Below are 20,871 nucleotides of genomic sequence, written 5' to 3' on the forward strand. Positions count from 1 at the left end.
CGCATTAGTCCCACGAGTCATGAGCTAAATTCTTATCTGTCATCTAGCCACACCAGAGCTCACCCAGCGGTCCTGGCAATACTTTCCCATCAAATAATAATAATAATAATAAAGAACGCATGGGCAAATTTGGGCATCCAGGAACTTGAGGTCCCCGGACGCAGGAAAACCTTTCATTGCCCTACGCAGACCACAAAACCCTCCCAACATAATAATGAAATATTTGAAAAGAATAGTTAACAAATATATTATAATGTACAGCGCACAACCATGGAGGATGAAAATGATATATTCTACAAATTGTCCAGTCTAGTTGACCTCAGCTTCCTTCTTAAATTCATCAGCGCTGACTGTTTTATTTGGACACGGATCAGTTTTTTCCTCCACAAATGTCTTCTGCGGTAGTTGAAGCTTCAGCTTTTTAAGCTCCTGATCCTTCTCCTCTAGCTTTTCTTGCAACAGAAGTACCTGCAATGGAAGACAAGAATGTATCCTTCTGTTTAAACATAATCTAACACAAACTGGATGCTAATTTACAGATTCATGCATTTATTCTATATTTCATTCACATGATATAATTCATAGTGGTTCATTTTGCATGATGGCAGAACATAAACTGATACAGAGCTGTGATTAAAAAAAATTTCAACCAACCCAGAATACGTATTAGCCACTGAGAACTAAAACTGGAGTCGGTGTCTAATATGGGACGACTATTGTCAAAAATAACGCCAAAGACATGAGATATATCTCGTCCACAATAACTGTTTCTCCCAACATGATTTGCCAACAAGACCGCAGATGAAACAATTGAGAATCAAAATTATCAAGTTCTTTGTTGTGGTACATCCACGGTTTAAAGAAAATCTAGACATTCCTAATTTAATATCAATAATGGGTATCATCATTAAAGAGTAGAGAAATTAGATTGTTTATATTTACTTTATACAAGCATTGTCTGAAACAGTTTAAATTCAATTCAATATGTTTTATTGCAAACATCATCGGAATAATAAATAATATATACATGAGGATTTTGCTAAAAAGTAGATACTTGAAGAAATCAATTGTGAACATGTTTTGGTGATTAGATTATTAAGACCTTAAATTACAGTGTCTGCCTGTAACTTCAAGTAATAAAAGAAAAGGTTTGAGATAATAACCATTTCATTTGATTTCTCTACATCATTTGTCAGGCCCTCCATGTGTTCGTACAGTCCTGTATGAGCAGTGCAAGAAAATCAAAATGGTAAGGACCAATGATATACATACAAGGTATAACCATTTGTCATTTCAATGTAAAAGGCAAACAATATTAAAGTTCAACGGGTAAAGTGTAATCTTTACAGTCTAGGTAGTTTCCTTTCATCAACCAAAAAGCATGACAAAGGTACCATGCAGCTAAGTGATTAATTTCTATAAACTGGTAAAGAAACCATACATCTAGATGCATTTTTTGTGACTATCATAGAAACGAATTCGAGCAAAACAATAAATATAGTAATAGCTACAGTATAAAATGGCAAATCACTGTTCAAGCACAAAAAAGGGCAACCGCGCTACTGAAGCAAGATGGGAGCTTTTATTTGATTAATAAACTGGGTGAAATAAATAGTCTAGGGAATGGACATTTATACACAAAGCTTTATTTTTCATGCTATCAGTGCAAGGATTAACAAAAGAATGAAGTCTTAAGAAATCCTTGCTCTCCTAATAAAACTACCAATTTACTTGGGAGAAACAAAACCCTCTGTTCCAAAGGTAGCTAGCCAACATTCAAATGCCCGCTTCCACTAGGATAAGGTTCTCAAAAAAGTCCACAGAGGACATTTGATAAACAGCCGAAATGGCAAAGGATTTATCAAAAGTTCTATTAAATGGCAAAAGGAGTTTTCTAAGATGCGCCTTCACACCTTAGAAAGAATAGTTGGAAGTTCTTACCTCCATGATTATAAGGATTTCAAATTTTAGTTTATCACTTTGACAAAGTAAACAATGGCCTTCAATTAAATTACAATATGATATCACAAGTCTTGAACATTTTTTTAGGTGACAATCGTTATCCATTAAAAGAATGGCCAGATGTTAATTGGAACAGATTCTTTTGCTGCTAAGTAATGGATGAACCCATATCATCACATCTAAAAAAATAAAGAAAGAAATTCTGCGAAAAAATCAGGAGCCTGGTTTGCTCATAATGCTTCTTCGCTTCAAAAGATTCTACACCATTATTTTTTATATCCTTTTCTAGATATTATGATATGGCTACAACTTCTCCGCTCTTATCCAGCTCAATAGAAAAACAAAAAAAAAAAAAGTAAAATCAAAAGTGCCAATTTTTTAATGGATCAAGGGTTGTAGCTAAAAAATCTCCCAAGACTTTGAATATAATTTTAATTTAACTAAAGATCAATTTTGGCATAGTGAAAATTTGTAGTAGAAAACCATCAACTAAGTTTTGGAATCCCAGTAATCATGGAAGTACCGACCATAATTTCTACCAGCACACATTGTAAAATCAATGAGAAAAAAAAGAAAAGTGATGATTAAGTTGACAAATAGGAGAGAACTCCATCAATTATAGCATTCATGGATGATATGAAAAAGGCATCAGCAAGGGCATTGGAAACAGAATAGCTGGTAAAATTTATTCAAGGAGACAGAGAACCCTTGACTCAACAGAAACTACTGTCAAATGGCACATACGTTACTTAACCAGCTAACAAAAGAAAAGGAGCATAAATCAGTGTCCCATAAAAAAGCCAATCGTTCATCATTCAAGTGCAATTAGCCCAAAAAACATGAACCGTGCACAAGACATGGTATAAGCAGCAATGACAACCTACAAGTGCATATAACAAAAGACATAAAAACCACAACCTGCATTGAAAAGAAAGGGGGCAGTTGCATTAAAATATAACAAACCTTCAAATTGACTTCTAAGTTCTGCATTCTGCGATTTCTGCAAAGCAAGTTTCATTGCTAATTCATGTATCTGCAACCAACAACCATTTTTGGAACAAAGCTTTAGCAAAATCTAGAAGATGACAAATAAACAAGTTCCAGAAACATAGGAGCTGTCTTTTTGACTGATATCATACAGAGGGCATCAAAAATCTTTTCCAAGTACATCCAAATATCAAGTCAACATTTTTTATTTCTTGAGTCTCTCGTGAACAACACGATCAATTTATTAGTCATATTCAGCAGCCAATGGGTTTCACATCCATTTCATCATGTTCAAAAACAAAATCCAAACATTCACATGGATATTGCTAAAGCTTTTACATCATTCCCCCCAATCTCCCCGAAAGAAAAAAACCCTTCCATTTCCACAAACCAAACATAGAGAAAAGAAAGGTACAATTTATAATTTTCTAGCAGTAGGAAAATCATAACCATCAAGCATGAAAAGCACTTCCCTTCCAAAAAGAATCGAACACCAAACTGGGAGCAAGAACGAAATGTACACAAGCAGAGGGGGCAAAAAAACAAGCAAAATAAAGAAAAAACAAGAGCAGTACCTTTCCTTCTGCAGCTTGATTCCCAATCTCCTCATTTTCCTCTTGCAATGTCCTACACTTTGCCATCAGCATCTTCCCCATCTTGCTTTGTGGAGTAAAATTCATAGCAGCAATATTATCCTGCAATTCCTTCACCTTCTTGTCCTTCTCCTCAACCAAATTCTGTTAGAGCATTTAAGGAAACCACCATAAACCCATCATCTAAGAACATCAAACAAACATTTATAATCACGCACGAAGTTGGAAAAACAACTTATGGTATCAAGTCTGAAGTCTTCAATGCAAGGAATTCTCAATATGCAGAAGCCCAGATCACCCAGACAAAATTAAAATTAACAGGACCTTACCTGAAAAGTTATCCAGTATTTAATGTAATATTTTACCTTTATGAACTCGTGGTATGTGATTTATCCTATTTTTAACAAGGACAATTGAGTTGATACCTCTGTTAATCAATGTGTCTCAAAATAAGATAATCCAATCAGATTATAAGGTAACAGTATGTGCATGTAATGCATCAACTTGAGCTACATTTTACTTTCACTAAAATGTTTAAGCACAAACCTTCAAACGTGTAAATTCCTCATGAATTGCTGGATCCAGCAGTAACCTCCTTGCCTACCAGGTTGATCGCCAAAAAGAAAAGGAGAAAAAAAGGGAAAGAAACAATAAACAATAGTCAGAGAGAATGGGAAACAATCACACACTCTGCAACCAGGCCATGTAAATTCGAAGTCATACAAATTTCCTAAAATCAGATAAGAGCACAAATATGCAGCTTCACTTTGAAACTCAAGGGAAACAGTAGCAATAATTCATCTGGAACTTGAAAAGAAGGGCATTTAATGTATAGGACAGAATGTTGTTAGAAACAATGAGAACTTTATAGCCTTTAATGAATTCAGTATATAATTATGGAAAAAAAAGCAGATTGAAGGGAAGAACAGCAGCAAACATAAGATCCTTGTCTAAAACCCACCCTGACGTAGAGAATTTTCTTCATGCTAAATTGATATCTATTTTTATAACCTCATCAAGGCATGCCAAGATGGCACATATTCCTCAAGACATAATTTAAGCACTTGTTGATACCTGCATTGATGGTGGCTTGAGTTGAGCTTTCAGATCCCGGACTGCAGACTGCAAATTTAAAGCGAATTTGCCGTTAGACAATTATATGACACCAATCAATATAGTCAATCAGGGTGCACTAAACTTCCCTCTAGTAAGATTCAGGATACACAAATGATAGCACTACAGTCAACTACAAAAACCACATTATGTGGTTATTTCATTCTCCTCCCAAAATTTCCTCATTTGTACATTTATGTACATGTTCAGGTAAACCATGGGAAGCCATTTCATATTCCATGTGACCAGGAATTTTGGTTTCCAGAAAAAACACAATCTTGTGCTCTTTTCATCTAAGCAAATTTGAGGATATGCCTTCCTAGTAACATCAGTCCTCCAATATGTCTAATAGATATTGCTCCCTAAGCAGTTGCAGCGATTATGTGATCCAGCATTCAATGTATACAGAAAAAAAATGAAGAGAAGTGAAAGACCCTCTCCATCCTCAACTGCAAACTGTGAGAGAGGGACTCACCTTTAGCTCTGCTATCTCCTGCTCCCGTTTTGCAAAAGTTACAATAAAGGCAGCTTCCTTCTTCTTAGCCTTTTCTAACTGATAATAACAAGAAAACATGGATGAAATCCTGCATGTATGGTAATCACCAAAGAAGCTAAAGAAACCAACAGTCTAATATAATCACTTAACCTGCTCTCTCAATAACTCCTCAGAAGATTTCAGGGTCTGAAGATAGTTGATCACTAGTTTAGGTTCTACAACAAATAATAGAAAGTAATTTTTGAGAAAAGGGACAGCTTTTAGGATGTTCACAAACAGAACTAGTTCTAGCATCACATGTCACATTACAACACAATGTAAAACACTCTAATAACAGACTAACCATGAGATGCCCCAGCAGGTATGGAGGACTCATTCTCAAATGCAGAACGCCACTTCTGAATTTCAGATTTTGCAGCTTCAAGCTCTGTCTGAAACCAGCATTATTACAACTCAATTTGTGGATCTGATGAAAAAACATCCACACTGTGTACAGAATGCTACAATATTTAAGAAGTCACATGCAGATTTAGTGCCACTGTAAAACTTAACATAATCAGTTCAAGTAGCCTCAACCTATAATAAATATACAAACAGATATTCTTATTTATTCAAAACATCTCAAATATAAAGGGAACCCATCAATAAAAATTTCAGAGGAAGAGCTGTGATCATAACGAAGCTATAAAAATACTTTATCCAAAGCAGGTGAAAAAAGACTTCTACCCTGAAATTCTAGGCCTGTGCTCCCACCAGATATCCAATTTACATTATTTGCATTGTTAGAGATCAATTATAAGCTTTATCCATAAGAATTTCCGTTATATTTTCCTTATTTAATTAAGAACAACAAGGGTCTAAGATATTAATGAAAGGACCATCTGTTCTATGAAAATTATGCTATCAACTTGGAAACCAAGTTTTCCATTCCTCTGTCTTACTCTATTCCTTCACAATCTTCCTACTCTTCTTGTTCATGTTTCCTCATGGACAGCCATCCAATTAAACTTTCGTCAACAACGAAAATGTCTCCTCCTCAAAAGTATAGTTCATACGCGAAGCAGTAAACTATAAGAACAGTTCTACTAATCAATAATTCATATAAGAAACAATGAGATGGACGATACATGCCTGGCATGTTGCGAGTGAACTTTTACAAGTCTCAAGACTGCATAAGAAAACAGAAAGAGAACATAAGACTGTAAAATAATATAACCGAGCAATAAACATCATTAGTCTTCTCTTTTTACAAAAGTTGCTCTATGTACGTCTTCCTTTACCTCTCACGAAGCGACAAAATCATTGCAGTTTCTTCTACCTTGGAATTACCCTGCAATGACAACAAACGAGATTTTCATTCCTTTAAGACTTACAGACTTCAGCAACTCCTACGACATACGGAAAAAAAGAAAAGTTCTACTTCATAATTCGTAGCTGATACCAGTATATGTGTGTGTGTGTGAAAAAGAGAGGGTACCTTTTTGGAGCTAAAAATATCATCTTCGTCATCCTCGAGATCTCCAAAGCTTCTCTTGTTGCCTAATTGATTAAACATATTATTAAGAATTGCTGTTTCGTGAATGTAATGGTGATGATAATAAAGAAGGAGTTAACCAAGTAAAAACCAGAACGTCTGCTATTGTGGCTCCCGGGAAAATCACCGCCAAAATCATCATCCTGGAATTCGGTGCGGAATCAAATTGTCAAAGAAACCCTAACACACGTACGTAAGCATTCATGTCTTACACGTTGAAATTATGTGAGAGGTAGGATGAAGGAGAACTTACATCGACGTCGAGATGGTTGTGCGATGCCATTGGAGAAAAACCCTAAGATGCTTTGTTTTTTGGGAGGGAATCGAGACTCGTGACAGACAGACGGACAGTGGTGTTTGAAAAAATAGTGTCAAGTTTCGTAATTTCTTTAATCTTTATTGGAGAGTTGAAAAATCGCAGAAGGAGTTAATTGACAATTTGAGAAAATTAAAGGTGTTGATTAAAAATAAACAAAATTCTGGGTGTCAATTAACGCCTTGTTTGTTGTTGGTGGAAAACATTTTCCAGATTTTCTCGGATTTGACTGCAATAGCTAGGGAAAAACACTTTCCATCATAGAAAGATGGAGAATAGTGTTTTTTCGTTTAATTATGGGGAAAAAAAATCACTTTCAATGAAGTACACGAGAATCGTAGTGAAACATTATTTCATTTAATATATACGGATATTAACGTATCAATAAAAATACTTTAAAATATATAATATTATTAGAAAATAATAGATTACTGATATTATATAATATACTAAAATGGCTCAATACCCTTGTTACTGTTTACCTAGACATAAAGCATAATGGATTGGAGAAATGTAATGGCAAACCAACCATTTGCACAAAGAGTTGCAAGGGCAGTGGGGGAGGGATGAGGTTGTTTTTTTTGCTGGGATGCATTTGGTATTGAAAAGATGGTTGGTGAGAAAATGATTAACTCAAGTTTTAGTAGGGCTGTAGGTTTTGGGATGCGGGCACCTAGCGCTGGGGATGAGGCTGGCTCGCACCCCATGTGGGGACACCTGGCGTTGGGTTGCCTTGCCAGTGCGCTGAGTCAAACCCGCGCGCATGTGGCGCTGGGGCTGGCTTGCCATTGGCGCTAAGCCAGACCCGCGCACCACGTGGGGACACCAAGTGCTAGGTCTGCCCTGCCTATGTGCTGGGTTTGACCCGCACGCATGGCTGGAAACCCTGGCAAGACCCAAGGCTCATGGGTCCGACATCAGGACCCAGTACTATTGGGTCTTGCAACATGACTCAGTGCTCCTAGGTTCGGTGTTAGGACCCAAGGCTAATGGGTCCTGCGTCAGGACCCGGACTCAGACCCATCCACCTTGAGTGCAACCACAGACCCAAACCCAACCCTCTTGGGTCCGGCAAAGGACCCCACCCACTTGGTCCGAACATAGACCTAATCTCATTGGGTTCCGACGCGGACCTAACCCCCTTGGGTCCGAACATGGACCCAAACCGCTTAGGTCCATACCCGAAAGGACCTAAACCCGTTTGGGTCTGGACACAAACCCAACCCGTCCCCCAACCCCTTGGGGTCTGGCCATGGACCCAACCCCCTTGGGCCAAGACACAGACCCAACCATTTTAGATCAAGACGCGGAACCAACCCCCAACCCCACTTGGGTCCAGACATAGACAAACTCAATCCTCTTAGGTCAGAACCCGGAAGGACCCAAACCCCAACTCGCTTGGGTCCGGACACGGGCCCCACCCATCCCCCAACCCCTTGGGTCTGGGGTGAGGACACGGACCCAACCCCCAACCTTTTTGGGTTTGGACATTGACCCAAACCCCTAACCCTCTTAGGTCCGGCCACAAACCCAGCCTGCTTGGGTCCGACCACGGACCCACACCCCTTGGGTCCGGACACAGACCCACTCCCAACCCCTCTAGATGCGGACTCGGACCTAAACCTCAACCCTCTTGGATCCAGCCAAGGACCCCACCCTCTTATGCCCGGACATCGACCCAACCCCATGGGTCCGACCACCATCCCCACCCCTTTTGGGTCGGGATATGGACAGACCCAAACCCCAACCCCTAACCCCCTTGGGTTTGGACACGGCTGGACCCGAAACCCAACTCGCTTAGGTTCGGACACCGACCCAAACCGCTTCGGTCCGAACACAAACCCAACCCCCTTAGGTCTGGACTCGACCCCAACCCTCTTAGGTCCGGACACAGAAGGAATCAAACCTCAATACCCTTGGGTTCGGACACGGCCCCACCCCAAATCTGTTTGGGTTCGGCCAAGGACCCCACCCCTTTGGGTCCGGACGGTGATGGACCCTAACCCCAACCCGTTTGGTTCCGGACACGGACCCAAACCCCCAACCGCCTTGGGTTCGGGGTCCATACATCGACCCAGCCCCCAACCACCTTGGGTGCGATCACAGATCCAAACCTTAACCCTCTTGGTTTCGACCAAGGACCTCACCCTCTTGGGTGCGGACACGGACCCACACCCCCAAACACCTTGGGTCTGAGGTCCGGACACGGACCTAACTCCCAAACCCCCTAGGTTCGAACATGGCCCTAACCCCAACTCCTTTGGGTCCGGACATGACCCGCTCCCTAACTCCCTTAGATCCGACTACAGATCTAAACCCCAACCCCCTTGGGTTCGGACTCGGACCCAACCCCCTTGGGTCCGGACTCGGACCCAACCCCAACCCCAACCCCCTTTGGTCCCCACCCGACCCAACTCTTAACCCCTTAGGTCTGGCGCAGGACCCAATAGTAATACGCCTTGTGTCAGGACCTAAATCGCTTGGGTCCTGTGCATGACCCAAGTCGAATGGGTCCTATCTCAGGACCCAAGCTCAATAGGTCTTGCGGAAGGACCCAATTCTATTAGGTCCTTCATCACGACCCATGGTTGTTGGGTCATAAGTTTCTAAATATAATTATTTGTTTTTTAAATATTATTATTTTTATTATCATTAAAAGTATTAATATGAAAATAGTATTATTTGTGTTATAAATATTATTATTTTTATTATAATTAATAGTATTAATATTAAAAATATTATCATTTGTGTTATAAATATTATAATTTTTATTATAATTAATATTATTAATAAAATAATTAATAAATTTGAAAAACAAATTATTATTAATATTAAAAAATATTATTGTTTTTATTATAAACTTTTATGATATTTTTTATGAAAATAAACGATGAACTCGCGACGCAGTGCGAACACCTAACTAGTGTGTATATATAGAATGATATTTTAAGGAAATAATGTATTGTTATTTATTAACATATAATATAGAAAAATCATATCAATTTGATTTTATAGTGCATATAATGTATTGTTGAGAATGTTGTGATTCCTATAATAGAGAAAATACTAGTTTATAGGCTTGTCCATTTCGTGAGCTAGACAAAAAAATTGAATGAAATAAAAAAATGTTTTAACTGTAAATAATTATTTGACATTATTATAAATTAAGTTCAATAATTAAATTTTAAAATCTTTCGACTGAACTCCTACCTAACATGGATTTAAAATTAAAAATATTAGTTTATAGACTTGCACTTTGTGAGTTGGATAAAAAAAATTGAATGTAATAAAAAATGTTATGATTGTAAAAAACTATTTGATATTTTTATTAAATCTAGTTCGACAAACCAATCTTAAAATCTCTCGACTCGAATCTTTACCTAACACGAGTTTAAAACTAAACCGTATAAGAGTTCTCTCGATATGAACCAATCGACTTGGTTAATTCAACTAAAAAAAATTATTGTTTGAAAATCATGCTGTGTTGAAAAGGTTTATGACTAAGAAATGTTCTATTTTCTATGAAAATATAATTTTTAGATTTTTTTTATTATACAACCAAATATCTAAAATTGTTCCATTTTCTTAGAAATCATGATCTATAAGATTCATTTTTTTTACAAACAAGAAGAAATCTAGGAATATGATAAAATCCCCCCCTTGTTTTCCCTTTTTCTCATAATGGAACTATATAGGTGGAAAGGGAGTGTGTGTGTGTGTTTGTCTGTAGCTAAGCCAATAAACCATCCAAACATCAACATTCGTTACTTGCCATATCATTAATTTCAATAATCTCTTATGTTTTTATAGTTTTTATTATTATTGTTGTTGTTATTTGCTGGGATATTTTCAACTCTAAGTACATGTTTAATATTACAGTATTTTTAAAGAATAGTTCTTTTCTACATGTTTAATATTAATGTGTTTTTAAAGAACAATTTTTTTTCTACTTTTAATTTTAAAATTGTATTTAATTGAGATTTATTTTGCTTTTAATTAACAAAGTATTCATGTCTTTTAAACAAGAATAAGAGGAAATTAACAAGTATACTGAATTTGTCATTTTCTTCATAAGGTAAATGCACAAGCCCAAGACACGTAAAGAGAATTATATGAACTACATGCATTGTTAGCAAACATATATGCATGCTTGACATTATGGTAATTTATGTTTTTTAAATTACTTTTCACCAAAAAAATCTTAAAATTGATGTATTTTTTTTAATATTTTTCGATGGTTTTGATGTGTTGTTGTTAAAAATAAAATAAAAATTCTAAAAAGTACTTTTTAAAAACACCATGCATTGCATTATCAAACAAGCAAAAATCTACTCATTGATTTTTCTACAAACAAAATAATTGATCATGGAATTTGTATCTTCTTAACTAGAATTACAATCTTTTAAAAAATCATAGCAAGCAATTACAAATATAATTTTAGCTAGTGTTATTTTTAATTTACAAACACAAAACAATACAACGATATTAAATATGGATAATTACAAAAAACCTCATAAGGTTTAATCATGTTTTCACTTTCTCACTATACTTTGAGAACTTACACTTTACATCCTGGATCAAACAAAAATTTCAAAAAGAATTAAAAGATGAAATCAACCTTATATATAATATAGATCACACCCACACTCAATATACTCTCTTTATAATCTCAATATGTCTATCTCAAAATTCACGATCTAACACTAGAAATTATATAATCGATTTGATCAGTGACAATATCTCGTGTGGAATCCCTTTTTCATAGTGGATTGAGTGATGTCTCCTACATGACTTAGAAGTTTCTCCATCTTCATGTTATTGATATGAAATTCAAGAGGTGAAGAATAAAAAGGTGATGATGTATTTTGATGTTAATAGGCTAATAAGGGTGTCACATAAGGTTTATAAATAGGGCTACCATGAATTGAAGAGGCAACAAGAAAAAAGCTCTAAGTACAAGAAAAAGAAAAGAGAAAAAAATGATCTTAAAAGAAAAGAAACTTAAAGGGTTTTTTGTTATGTAAGTAAGAAGAAAGCAATAATAGCAGCTCAACAAGATCAATAATAATGGTAGCAGCAGTGTAGCAACTCAGCAGGAACAATGGTAGCAATAATAGTCTCCAAGCATATGACATGTGTGTAATAATTAGTTGATTCTTTTAATAGTTAGTTAGAGACAATTAGGAAGTTAGTTGCTGCCAAATTAATAAGTAGAGTAATTAATAAGAATCTTTTTTCTGTAAAATTTCCAGAGCTTCTTCTTCCTCTTCTTTCTATTTCTCTATCTCTCAATCTTTTTTCCTTCTATCAAACTCCATTGTCAAGACCTTCATTGACAATGTGGTATCAAAGCACTAAAAGATCCATACAAACAATTCTAACTCTTTATGGAAAACAATAACATACTAAAAGCTTTAGAAAAGCACAGTAAACACACCAACAATTAGATATAGGATATCAAAGCAAAAATGAAGGTTTAACAAGATAAATTGTGCAATAAGGTGGAACAATTGCAATCATAATTGGACATAGTGCTATCAACTTTGAATTCCTTCAAAGCTAATTTGGATGGTGAGCATGGAATGAGAGAATGTGCCACTATGGAAGGGAACAACTCCTTTCACTAGAATAACAATAAGGGATATGTTCTGGGAATTTAAGAAAGAATCAAAACAAGGTATAATATAGCCATGCCAAAGGTAAAATTACCTAATTTTTTTGGAGATAATCCTCATGGTTAGATTAGGAAATGTAGAAAAAATTTTAAAATGCATTTCATATATGTTTTTCAGTTGGTAGAGATTGATGCCTTGTATATAGAATACAAGGCTGAGATTTGGTATGAAGGAGGTAATATGTGTAAGATTTGAAAATCAAAATAAAGTGGTTGAGGAACAACAAGCTAGAATAAGAAAAAAGTGTAGAACAATATATGCTTCTGAAGAAAATCAATTATTGGAGCGAAGACAAAGGGTTAGGTCTTTTATATAAATGAATATTAAAGAAATTTTTACAATCTCAATCCAAGTTGAGGATGTCCATGAAGACCTGCAATTGACCTTCCTACTAATAAGATTGCTCAAGAGGCACTAAGGAGGTCTCGCTCCTCTTCAACAAGAGATTTCAAGGAGACAACGCCCACTTCAATCATTATAGAGGCCGCTTTTTGTTGGAAAAGAAGGAGAATTGGCACACTATCAAGCCCAGAGACCTAATGGTGTGGCACACTGCCAAATAACATTAAAGGCATGGCACACTATCAAAACTTAGTTCATTAGCTGATATACTAAAAATGTTATTTGTTTATAAACTAAAAATTAAGGCATCTGGATTAGTTTGCCAAATTAATACAACTCTTTCTACTTATTAGTTGATCATATCGATACAATAAAATTGTTTATCTTGATTATGACTTTGCACTTCTTCGCTTGGAGAAGAGGAAGAAGATTTAAATTATTCAAGTCTAGTATTATAAATGTGGGGTCTAGATTATGCAAATGAAGTGTTTGATAAAAAAAAATTAAAATGGATAAAATACTTTTTCATCCCAATTAGCAAGTTTGTAATGTTAAATTAAGTAATTACAATCTTGTAGATAATATTGACCTTTTATTGAAAATAAATTAAATGTCAGCATACGTATAAAATATAAAATATATATTTTTAATGAGCAATAAAAAAATAAAAACAAGATGAAACCTTAAATTTTTTTTTTTAATTATCCCTACTAAAAGAAGCCAAGAGTCAATTTGCTCTCCTCTGCTCCACGCAAGCATGCAGAATTGCGTAGCCATGGACGTTCACACGAGGTATTTCGACGGGCGTGTTTTGAGAAATGCACAAGAAACTGGCCTTGAAGTGTCTTTTTCAAAATAAAACACTGAAACATTTTGAAATTATTTTATAATATTAAATATTGTAAACAAAAATCTGTAACAAATGATCCAATAGCGGAAACGCTTGAAACCGATATGATCAAATGTTTAGAACATGATATTGTAACGTATTGGATTGAACAAGATCTTCTGAAACAGTAGTAAAAAGATATTACTAAATCTAATAAAATACAAAGATTCTAGCATGGATCATGATCAACACTTCTGTTAGTTTGGGAACAAGTTTTTTCCTCGTTTGTTTTTGTGTATGCAAAGTGTTTTTTTTTAAAAAAAGTTAATTTCTTTTATTTTAAATTAATTTATTTAAATATTTTTATATCATTTTGATCTGTTTATATCAAAAATAAATTTTTAAAAATTAAAAAATATTATTTTAACATATTTTTATATAAAAAATATTTTAAAAACAATTATTATCACAATATCAAATAAGTTTAAAATTTCGAGTAATGAACATGCTAGTTGAAACATTATTTTAAAAATAACATGATTTTTTAAGGTTTTACTTAATTGTTCAAACCCACACAATCTGAGAGGAAATATCAAATGAATTCGGGAGATATTAGTAAAATATTTCATGACAACATATTAAATTAAATTAATTAACTGAGAAGGAAAATGCGGGATAAAAAAAAAATACAAAGAACAATGTCAATGCAATTTCTCTCGCAATGGTGTCTCCTTTTCCTCCGCCGGCAACCAATTTATTTCCATCTCTCGCGTAAATTCCTGGTTAGTATTTTACCAGTGGCATTTTAGTCAAAACACTGGATCAAATGCGACAATGTGCTGGTAGGTGGACGAAAAATCATCCGTTCAACACGTCGCCAAAAATTGAGGGTCGTAATAAAAGAATAATTAATTTTTTTATTGCAACTAGTAGAGCATTTGATGTAAAGTAACTTGTGCTGGAAAAATATTTTTTATTATTTGATTATAGTAATAAAAATTATTTGAAATAATTGCATGGCATTATGCATGCATTAAAAAATTATATGTTCTAAAAGAGATAACAAGAATTAATTAGTTAATACTAGAGTTTATGGCTATTCACATAGCAGATTTAAGTTAAAACCACTTAAATAATGACTTAAAGCCCTTACAAAACCTCAAGAATAAGTAAAAACTGCTCAAGATCTCATCTGTCTGACATACATAAAAAATTAAAAAAATACATGTATTTTTTTAATATTTTAAAATGCCTCATTTATAATTTTGTTCGAAACCCTTATTTACCTTAAGCTAGCTTTGGCTATTCATACAGTAAAATTACTATTTTGTACTTAACAACCACAAACTTATAACTTGGTTTGAAGAATTAAACGGTCTTATTCACATGATTAAACTGTCAATTCAAAGATCATAGGGGTATTAAAGTCTTTTTACTTGTTAGTTGCACAATAAAATTTTTAAACCATCCTTAAAAGCTAAATTAATTGAACTTAAAGGCGAGAGGCTTTTCAAGAATTTCAAAATTTCTTGCACGATGAGATACCCAAATTACCCTTAAAAATTAAGTTAAGTTCAAATGGTATTTTTATCATTTCATGTAGGTATTTTTGTAATTAGCAATTTGACTTAGGGGCATTTAATTCTTTTAATTAAAATATAATATTATTTTAAATAAAAAGTCGATGGGTACGCGCCAACAAGTGAAAGACTTTCGCTCCCTTCAAGTGGTCAAATTTCACATTCTAAGGCGACGTGCAATGTGTCTAGCTGCCCTCTTCACAATAATGGGGCCCATGTCGTTGTCCCTTACACGGTGGAGCTTCACCAATGTTTTTACTTTTCCCCCTCTTTTCTCTCTTTTTAGCCTTGAAAAACATTATGTCCTTGCAAAAATTAAAAAAAAGTGTGGTGGTTTCTTAATTTTATCAAATATATTCTTCATTCTTTTTATTATGTCCAATTTGATCTATTTATTTCTCGATTTCATCTCTTGGTATTTGATTTTTATATCAAGTTTGGTCTTTATTTTTTTTCTTATATTTTTCTTGTTTTTTTTTCAATTTCATCCATCTAAATTTAATTTCTTTTTCTTGTTATAAAAATTTTAACCCTTATTCTTTTCAATTCTATTTTTTCTTTGTTTTTTTTAGTTTTACTCTTTGTTAATTGGTTGATTGGAAATTTAGCTTCAAGATTTTTTTGGGTTTGCTTCTTATGGTTCAATTCAACCTCATGACTTGTGTCATGGGTTTAACAGATTAGATTAAATTGTTTTGGTCTTTCTTTATCTTTTTTTTTAAAATTTATTTTTAAAATTTTTTTATCTTTTAACACTGTGATGGTTGGGGATTTGTATTCATTATTTTTTGACTTTTTTTTTATAAATTTATCTCGATCTTATGTCCCGAGTCATGGATTTAGCGAGCTTACTAAGGTTGACTTGTGTCTTTTTTTTTATGTTTTTTTTGTTTAAGTTTTAATTTTGATCCTTATTCTTTTGATTGTATCAATTTATTTTTTAATTTCATCCATTGACATTTAATTTTTATATCAAATTTGCGCCTTATTCTTTTGAATGTTATTTGTATTTTTTTAATTTTATCCCTCAACATTTTTTTATATCAATTTTGGTCTTCATTCTTTTCAATTCTTTTTTTTTGTTTTGGATCCTTTTTTGTTGATTTGTTTTTTAATTTTACCCCTCATTATTTTTTTTGATTGAGAGTTTGACTTCATGATTTTTTTTGTTTTGACTTTTATGGTTCAATTCGATCTCATGACCTATGTCACGAGTTTAAGATATTAGACCGTGTTGGATTTAGTTTTTTTAAGTTCTTTTTTAAATTTGATTTTTTTTTCAATTTTAGCTTTCAATATTGTGTTGGTTGGGGATTTGCAATCGTTATTTTTTCACTTTTCTTTCTATGGATTTATCTCGACCTCATGTCCCAGGTTATAAATTTAGCGAGTTTACTAAGGTTGACTCAAGTTTTTTTTACGTTGCTTTTTTATTTTTTTTTATTTTGCACCTTCAACACTTAATTCATTTGATAATGAAGCTTCATGATTTTATTTAATTTGTTTTTCATGGAGTTATTTTGGTCTCACAACTAGATCATGGATATAACTTGATGGCTTAGATAAACTTGGGTTTTTTTTAAAAAAATTTCAATTTCATCAGTCAACATTATTTTTTATAAGATTTGAGATTCATATATATATTTTTTATTTTACTTTATATATGATCATCCCGTTCTCATTTAATTTTTGTTTTGTTAACAAAGAATATCATAGGAACCTTTTAAGAATATTAAAAAGATATATTTTCATGTTATTAGCATGTTTTTTTTTAATTAAATTATTGTCAATTTTTTATGCTTTATATGTTATTGATGTTTTTTTTTCCAATCATATTATTAGATTAACCAAGTTTATTGAATCTAATTAAATCAATTAATCAAATTTATATATATTTTTTAATTTTTTATGTTAAATAAAAACTAATCTGGCCTAGCGCAAAATATTTATCTTATGTTTTCTATTCATTTATGGTTAGTGTATTTATATATCTATATTTGTTTTCAGGAAAAGAGGAGTAAATCGAAATTACTCTTTGTCAAGAATTACAAGTGGCATTTTAGTCAAACCAACTAAATCCGGCCACCATTAAAGTCTCAAACAACCACCAATTTCTTGTATTTGTACCCGCAGCTCAGAAATTAAAATAAAAAATCCTTCTTTCCTCCCTTTCTTCAATCTCCTGCGGCAAAGTATTCTTCTGAGAGAGAGAAAGATGGGTTGGCTAAGTCGATTCCTAGCAGCGATAGCATTCTTTGCTATAGGCGTGCTCTTTTCTCCAGAAACGTTCGGATCAAAATCGGTCACTCATCTCTCCGCTTACTTGAAGTTGGCTCACCTCCTCTGCTTCTCCACCGCTTTTGGCTCCGCTCTCTGGGTCACTTTCATTGGCGGCATCATCATGTTCAAGTATCAGTTTTAACCCTTGCTAATTATTTCATTTTCCCTTCTTTTTTTACTTTAATTATGCCTAATATATAATGATTTTTCTACGGAAATTCATAATGATAATGAAAACAATTCACTGGGAATGATTGCTTAGCGATGACTAAATCGTGTGGAAATTATCTAGGAACTTGCCGAGGCATCAGTTTGGTAATTTGCAAAGCAAGATGTTTCCTGCGTATTTTTTATTGGTGGGCGTTTGCTGTGCAATCTCTGTGGCAGCGTTTGGTTATCTGCATCCATGGAAATCAGCATCCACTGCAGAGAAGTACCAGCTTGGGTTCTTGCTTTCATCTTTTGCTTTCAATCTCACCAATCTGTTTGTCTTTACTCCAATGACAATTGAGGTATAAATTACATTTTGTTCATATTAGTTATGTGCACTTCAACTCTCGAAGTGTATTAAAATTACCCCTTTCCTCGTTAATTATTGGAAGTAGAATTTTCCTGCCATGTGACTACGTGGAATTCAAAGTGAGGTAGAGCTTGTTATCATATTATTTTTCATATCAAATTAAAATAACATTAGTGTATTAAAAGTGTATTAAAACGATCTAAAATCACCAAAAAAATAAAAAAAATATCGAAACAAGGTTCAAAAGCAACACCAAACATGCCAATATATCTTTATTTCGTTGTCTTACGAAACTTGATGATTGTTTTCATTTTCAATTTTCATTGTTGTTTTGCACTCTTTTTTATTTTTATTTTTAAAACATAGAAATAGAAAAGGTTTGCTGCCTCTTGTTCATTGTTCAAATGGTTGAATTGGTTAAATCAACTTGGTCAAATGCTTGAATTTGTTTTGATTGACTGGAGATTTTCGTTGGTAAGGTCACGAAAATCCATCATGATTTAATTGTTTAATCTTTTTTATTCTTCCCTTGATTCTCAACTACCTCTTTTTTGTTCTTTTTTTTCCATCATGATTTAATTGTTTAATCTTTTTTATTCTTCCTTGATTCTCAAATACTTCTTTTTTGTTCTTTTTTCCCTCAAGAAACATGACCAAACTACCAGACACAAAAACTTGAGTTAATAATATTCAATCCCCTGGAAAATACTGTTTGAACTCCGAGGCTGCCATTGACTTTTATGTCCGAGTTTATTGATGCGTTCTGGATTGATTTTGTGAATTCTTTTCTTTGTTTGGTGGTTTAGATGATGAAGCAAAGGCACAAGGTGGAGCGTGAAGAGAACATTGGGACTGAAGTTGGATGGTCAAAGAACAGGGAAGTGGCGAAGGCCAATCCAAAGCTTGCTGCCATGAACAAGAAATTTGGAATGATTCATGGGTTATCATCCCTTGCTAATATCATGTCATTTGGCAGTCTTGCCATGCACTCGTGGTACTTGGCAGGTAAGATTAATCTGTAATTTGTGATATTCTTGAAAATTAGTTGGCCATGGACTTGTCTACTTTACCATTAGTATTCTCTGATTGTTCCCGTGCCAACTTATATACTCTGAATGTGTCAAGACTAAGAAGTTTGTTGTGAGAACATGCTTAGCAATAAATTCTGCACACCTATTCTCCAAAGTTATTGAATGTGTTTTGATGAACTTCGAGCTTACGTTGTAGATTGAATCTTTTTGATGACCTCTTGCCTATTTCTCCCTACTGTATGCCCCATAGCCAGTAACCTCATAGTATAAACATGTCCTTTTTTTGTGCGGTGGTGGTGGTGGGATTCTCATGCCACGACCTTGATTAGGTCCTGGATCGATTGATATGCTTGAGCAAATCCAGGCTGATCAATTGTTTAAAAATACATTATACTTGTATTATTGAACTGAATTTTGTTTTGTTTAATGGCGAATTACATTACGGATTTGGGACAAATTAAGCTTAGTGTTAAAGAAATTAGAGCATGAACTCTGAAATAATGTTACAAGGAGGCCAAGTTTGCAGCAAACCTTAATCCGTTGGAAAGGCCCTGGTGACGTATCTTTATCCATCCTCTTATGGGTCTTGATTATTTCTGAACTTAATTGCCTGTCAGAAGCCCAATAACTAGTTTCAGTGTGGACACAGGTTATTTGGGTTTATCCAGTAGGTACTGATCTTTCCTGTTTTTAACTTTAGAATAAGGTAAGCAGACCCTCTAGAAACAGATGAGTTCCATGTTCATTCTTCCAAGTTATCTGAATTAGGGATGCTCTGTAAACAAATCTCATAGTACTAAAATGTTTGTTATAAAGGGATGGGAAGAAATTTAGTCACCAGATTAGTTTATCTATCTGTTTCTACAAGGACTTGTGATGCGAGTGCAACCCATGAATTGTGGGTCTTTGGGTCTATTTAACAAGAGATCAAAGAGTGCCATGCGTGGGTTCCACACAAAAACTTGTGCTCGTCTCTCTATGATATTTCCGGCCTTTTATCCTACCTCTGCCCCATAAACACCGAAATATCGCAATGATGGTTTGTGCATCTTTTCCATGTCAATGCTTTTCATCTGGATGCTCGGCCCTATTAATCATAGGCCTAACCACCTGTAATGTCACACTCAAAAGTTCTGGCATCTTTCCCTGGAGGTCCACCTTCGACTTTTCGATTGAATTCTCCATCCCGATGTCCCCTCGATTCAAGCATAATAAAGGGCAAATCAATTAACAGAAACTAATTCATATGGGAAAAGATTGTAGCTCCCAACTATGTTCATTATCTCATAAATGGACTGTAATAGTCTTTTTTTTTTAATAATTAATTTGATATTTGAACTTTTTTTTTAACACAATTTAGTTTTTTTAGCCCAAACTAAAGTCTAATTGCATATATTTTTGAAAAAAAGGTTTGGATTAAAAGTCAGATGATCAAAATAACGGATCAAAATGAAAATAACAGGTAAAATAGGTGATGATTTTGAATTTTATATAAAAAAATTATCTACTCCCTTATCTTCTTAGGTTTATAGTTGATCTGTCCCTTTAATTATCTAAAATTTAATTTTGGTATAAAAATTTATTTTACTTATTTTTCAACTCTTTTTTTTTAT

General features: G+C 34.1%; 2 protein-coding genes across 3 annotated transcripts; one reads left to right on the forward strand and one right to left on the reverse strand.

Moving 5' to 3' along the window:
* Positions 1–209: 209 nt before the first annotated feature.
* On the reverse strand, positions 210–7,207 carry LOC133690891 (FKBP12-interacting protein of 37 kDa). Of its 2 annotated transcripts, none has more exons than XM_062111164.1 (14): positions 6,939–7,207; positions 6,783–6,828; positions 6,629–6,690; positions 6,432–6,481; positions 6,283–6,319; positions 5,495–5,582; positions 5,302–5,366; positions 5,131–5,208; positions 4,617–4,664; positions 4,089–4,142; positions 3,525–3,686; positions 2,926–2,995; positions 1,164–1,219; positions 210–468 (listed from the first exon to the last, which is right to left on the reverse strand). In XM_062111164.1, exons 1-14 carry the CDS (start codon positions 6,966–6,968, stop codon positions 310–312), a joined length of 1,005 nt encoding a protein of 334 aa, XP_061967148.1. In that variant the 5' UTR covers positions 6,969–7,207; the 3' UTR covers positions 210–309. The 2 variants fall into 2 exon arrangements, with proteins under 2 accessions (XP_061967148.1, XP_061967147.1); XM_062111163.1 differs by having other exon boundaries at positions 6,777–6,828; positions 6,939–7,205.
* A 10,320-nt stretch (positions 7,208–17,527) lies between these two features.
* Positions 17,528–19,416, forward strand: LOC133690939 (uncharacterized). Its single transcript, XM_062111222.1, has 3 exons — positions 17,528–17,836; positions 18,000–18,219; positions 19,034–19,416. Exons 1-3 carry the CDS (start codon positions 17,643–17,645, stop codon positions 19,247–19,249), a joined length of 630 nt encoding a protein of 209 aa, XP_061967206.1. The 5' UTR covers positions 17,528–17,642; the 3' UTR covers positions 19,250–19,416.
* Positions 19,417–20,871: the final 1,455 nt, after the last annotated feature.

Source organism: Populus nigra, chromosome 4 (assembly GCF_951802175.1).
Source record: "Populus nigra chromosome 4, ddPopNigr1.1, whole genome shotgun sequence".
Taxonomy (NCBI): Eukaryota; Viridiplantae; Streptophyta; class Magnoliopsida; order Malpighiales; family Salicaceae; genus Populus; species Populus nigra.

Coding starts and splice junctions, on each gene's coding strand:
- LOC133690939 (XM_062111222.1), top strand. CDS start 17,643: ATGGGTTGGCTAAGTCGATTCCTAGCAGCGATAGCATTCTTTGCTATA. Junction 17,837..17,999: donor GGCGGCATCATCATGTTCAA/GTATCAGTTTTA, acceptor GAAATTATCTAG/GAACTTGCCGAGGCATCAGT. Junction 18,220..19,033: donor TTACTCCAATGACAATTGAG/GTATAAATTACA, acceptor TTGGTGGTTTAG/ATGATGAAGCAAAGGCACAA.
- LOC133690891 (XM_062111163.1), bottom strand. CDS start 6,968: ATGGCATCGCACAACCATCTCGACGTCGAT. Junction 6,482..6,628: donor ATATTTTTAGCTCCAAAAAG/GTACCCTCTCTT, acceptor TTGTCATTGCAG/GGTAATTCCAAGGTAGAAGA. Junction 5,583..6,282: donor GTTCACTCGCAACATGCCAG/GCATGTATCGTC, acceptor TGCTGGTTTCAG/ACAGAGCTTGAAGCTGCAAA.